General features: G+C 39.7%; 1 protein-coding gene across 1 annotated transcript; it reads left to right on the forward strand.

Moving 5' to 3' along the window:
- Positions 1-666: 666 nt before the first annotated feature.
- LOC141619463 (uncharacterized) lies at positions 667-4,101 on the forward strand. The gene is made up of 7 exons (XM_074436481.1): positions 667-1,208; positions 1,320-1,744; positions 1,844-2,424; positions 2,509-2,952; positions 3,271-3,364; positions 3,732-3,820; positions 3,952-4,101. Exons 1-7 carry the CDS (start codon positions 667-669, stop codon positions 4,099-4,101), a joined length of 2,325 nt encoding a protein of 774 aa, XP_074292582.1.
- Positions 4,102-4,355: the final 254 nt, after the last annotated feature.

Consider the following 4,355-nt stretch of genomic DNA (forward strand, 5'->3'; position numbering starts at 1 on the left):
TCCTGGTGAGATTCAAAGATCTTAAGGACAAAAAGGCAGTACTGAATGCTGGTTACCATATGTTTGACAACAAACCTCTTATAGTCAAACCATGGGAAGTGGATATAGACCTAATGAAGGAGGATGTCAAACTAGTTCCTGCCTGGATTAGACTGCATGATTTGCCCCTCAAATTCTAGGGTAAATGCTTGCCTACCATTGCAGGGCTTGTTGGGCGTCATATTAAATCTGACCAAGCCACCATAGATAAAACCAGGCTAGGCTTTGCCAGGACTCTAGTAGAACTGAAAGTGGGGATGAAGTTCCCAAATGCAGTCAAATTCCTGGCTTAAAATGGCAAGCTCATAACAATCAAAGTGGAGTATGAATGGAAACCCTCTATTTGTACTAAATGCAAGGGCCTGGGGCATGAAGATAACAACTGTAGGAAAGGGGCACCACAAAAAATGAAAATTTCTAAACCTGTAAAGGTGTGGCAACCAGTCCAACCAAAGGTTGTGGAGTCAAAGACTATAGTTACTAAGGTGAGCACTACTGAGGGAGAAAGTAGCTCTATGGTGACACCAGTAAAAATAGTTCAGAGCTCTCTTGTGCAGCAAGTTACTAATGAGGAAACAGTCTAGACAGTTGTGGTTTCACCACAAGATACACCTGAAGCAACAATGAATGGATCAGGAGTGCATACACAACCTCCTCCTGGTAGTGGAAAAATTGGTAACCCTTCTCAATCTGTTTCAAATGCATAATATTGGATTCTGGAATGTGCGAGGGTTAAATAGTGTAAATAAGCAGAAAATTGTTAAATGGTTTATACATAATAAGGAAGCTGGCTTATTTGGGCTTCTAGAAACAAAAATAAATGGTAATAATGTTAGTAATATTTCAAATAATATGTTGGATGGATGTAGTGTGACTACTAATTGTAGGCTACACAAAGGTGGTAGGGTTTGGCTGTTATGGCAACCAAGTTTATTTGATGTGATGGTTCTCCAATATGATGCTCAGTTCATACATGCCAAAGTCATTGCAAGAAGTACACAACAGCAATTCTTCATTACTATGATCTATGCCTTTAATGAAGGGTGTGAGAGAGTTGACCAGTGGAATAAACTTAAGAGTATAGCTCACCAGTGTACAGGTCCTTGGGCAATGGCAGGGGATTTTAACACTGTAACTTCTCCAGATGAAAGGTTGGGAGGTAATACCAGGTAAGAGGATATGGATGACTTCAATCAGTGTATAGCTACTTGTGGAATGACTGATATTCATGCCACATGAGCCTTTTACACTTGGAATAACAAGCAGGATCCTATGCATAGAAAGTACAGTAGACTAGACAGGTTTATGGTTAACCAAGCCTGGATTGATATGTTCCCTGATATGATGGCTCATTTTTATCCTGAGGGACTGCTAGATCACAATCCGTGTATTGTTAGTGATATTAAGCTTGGTGGCAGGAAAAATGCTAGTTTTAAATACTTCAACATGTGGAGCTCAGCACCATCTTTTTCCTGCATAGTCAATAATGATTGGCGTAAATCTTACAATGGCACTAAGATGTTTTGTATTGTAAAGAAACTGAAGAGCCTTAAAGGGGCTTTGAAATCACTGAATAGAGAGTCCTACTCAGATATTGAAAATAAAGCAAGTATGGTTGTGCAACAACTGGATAGCATTCAGCAACAGCTGATGAATGATCCCGCCAGTCTTGAGTTATTGTCCCAGGAGATGGAGCTTCTTGCTAGTGTTAGAGACCTGACTAAGGAAAGGGATAACTTCTTACTTTAAAATGCCAAGACTCAGTGGTTAGAGGATGGGGATAGTAATACTCCCTATTTTTAAGGAGCCATTAAGAAAAGGTGTATCAGGAACAAGGTCATCCAAATAGAATATCAGAATGGGGTGTTATGTAAAGACAGCCAGAGTATCCAGCAAGCCTTCCTGGCATACTACCAATCTCTTCTTGGTAGTAGGAAGACCACCACAGCTGTCAGAAATGATGTTTTGGGTGAAGGGAATCACTGCACTGAGGAGCATGCTGTTATACTGTCTAAGCAGGTGACTAATGAGGAAATAAAACAAGTTGTGTTCTCAATTTCTAATGATAAGGCACCAGGGCCTGATGGGTACACAAGTAAGTTTTTCAAAGACTCATGGGATATAGTTGGCCCAGATATTTGTGTTGCAGTAACTGAATTCTTTATGACAGGCCAATTACTTACTCAAATCAATGCTACCAACATTACTTTGATCCCTAAATGTGAGAGACCTACTTCTGTGAAGTATTTTAGACCAATTGCCTGCTGTAATATGCTGTATAAGATCATTTCCAAATTGCTTTGTAATAGGTTATCCTTTGTTTTGCCTGGCCTTATCCATGATAATCAAGGAGCCATTATAAAGGGCAGGTCCATAATTGAGAATGTCCTAATTTGCCAAGATATTGTCCAACAATACTCAAGAAAGGGGGTCTCCCCTAGATGTCTCTTCAAGATTGATCTTTAAAAGGCTTATGACACTGTTGAATGGGATTTTGTTGAACAAATGTTCCATGGGCTCAATTTCCCTACTCATTTTACTCAACTGGTTATGGTGTGTGTCAAGGCTACTGCTTTTACTTTATCACTGAATGGAAGCAATTTTGGATATTTCAAGGGGCAACGAGGTCTTAGACAAGGAGACCCTATATCTCCTTTGATCTTTACCATGTGCATGGAGTATTTGACAAGATTGATCAAGTTTGCCACTGAGAAATGGCCTTTCCAATACCATCTTTTGTGCAAGTCCCTCAAATTGACACATTTGATGTTTGCAGATGACCTGCTCTTATTCTGCAAAGGAAATGCTCACTCTGTCATGCTTCTCATGAGAGCTTTTTCCTCTTTTTCTGAAGCAACTGGTCTCAATACGAACAACACCAAATCAGAAATTTTCTTTAATGGAATGGATGAGGTGCTGTAGCAGGATATCAAGAGGGTCATTGGTTTCTGTGAGGGCCAGATGCCTTTTAGATACTTGGGAGTACCCATTCAAGCTGGAAGACAGACAAAGAAGGAATGCAACAGTCTAACAGAGAAAATGGTTGGAAAAATTCGAAGCCTTGGAGCCAAAAAAACTTTCATATGCTGGCAGGCTTACTCTCATAAATTCAGTGTTAAATACCCTCTACAATTACTGGGCTTCCATGTATATCATCCCAAAGAGTGTCATAAAAATAATTGAAGCAATTTGTAGAAATTACCTCTGGGATGGTAGCTCTGAATATCATAGAGTTCCCTTGTTGCTTGGGACAAGGTTACTCTGCCAAAACCTGAAGGTGGTATGGGAATAAAGAAAGCTGAGCTATGGAATGTTCCCACTATTGGTAAATTGGTGAGCTTGGTCTATTCAAAAGCAGATAGACTATGGATTAGATGGATAAATCATGTTTACATCAAACAGCACCAATGGCATAACTATAAACCTCCTGCAAATGCCCCCTAGTCCTGGAAAAACGTGTGCAAAGTAAAAGATTTACTGAAAGATGGATATGTTGATGGTACCTGGACTGCTCAAACTCATGGATATTCAATCAGAGGAGGATATGACTGGCTGGTCATGCCTCATCCTGCTCAGAATTGGACTAAGCTTGTCTGGAACAACTAGAATACTCCTAAGCACTCAATAATAACATGGATTACTCTCTAAGGATGACTGAACATCAAAGATAAACTGTTTAAAATTGGTTGCAGCAATGATGATCACTATTGTTGCTGTGACAGTATGCCTGAAACTAATGAACACCTCTTTATCTACTATCCTTACAGCAGCAGGATCAGAGGTAAGCTAGAACTTTGGCTTGGCAGACCTATGCCTGTTGTCAATGACATGGTAGCAGGTAATACAGGGTCGGTTCAATGGAAGATAATGGTAGTGGTGATGAATGCTTACTGCTATAATGTATGGATGCAGAGAAATAATGCAAGGATCAATAACTTCATCACCAGACCAGAAATTGTTGCTAAACAGGTTGAAGAGGAAGCCAGGAGACGTATCAAGTTCAAAGCTGGTCCAAACATGGATCAAGTTGGCCTAGCTATGCTTAGGAATATTGGCTTGTAGTAGGATATATAGTTTGGTTGCTTGTTGGGAGCCTTACTCTTTAAAATCCTTGTAAATGATACGTTTTGTGTTTTGATATATAATACTATGACTCACATTTCACCAAAAAAAATATAATAGGATTTGCTATGTATTTTATTATTTAAATATTTGTAATTCCGGAGTTTCCAAAAGACGGTGCCATTCGGAAAGGAGTTCCGATCAAGACGGTGTTTGTGCTTGGGAGGCGTGTCAAATGAAGATTCAAGGGACCA

This window comes from Silene latifolia, chromosome X (genome assembly GCF_048544455.1).
Source record: "Silene latifolia isolate original U9 population chromosome X, ASM4854445v1, whole genome shotgun sequence".
In the NCBI taxonomy this organism is placed as follows: Eukaryota; Viridiplantae; Streptophyta; class Magnoliopsida; order Caryophyllales; family Caryophyllaceae; genus Silene; species Silene latifolia.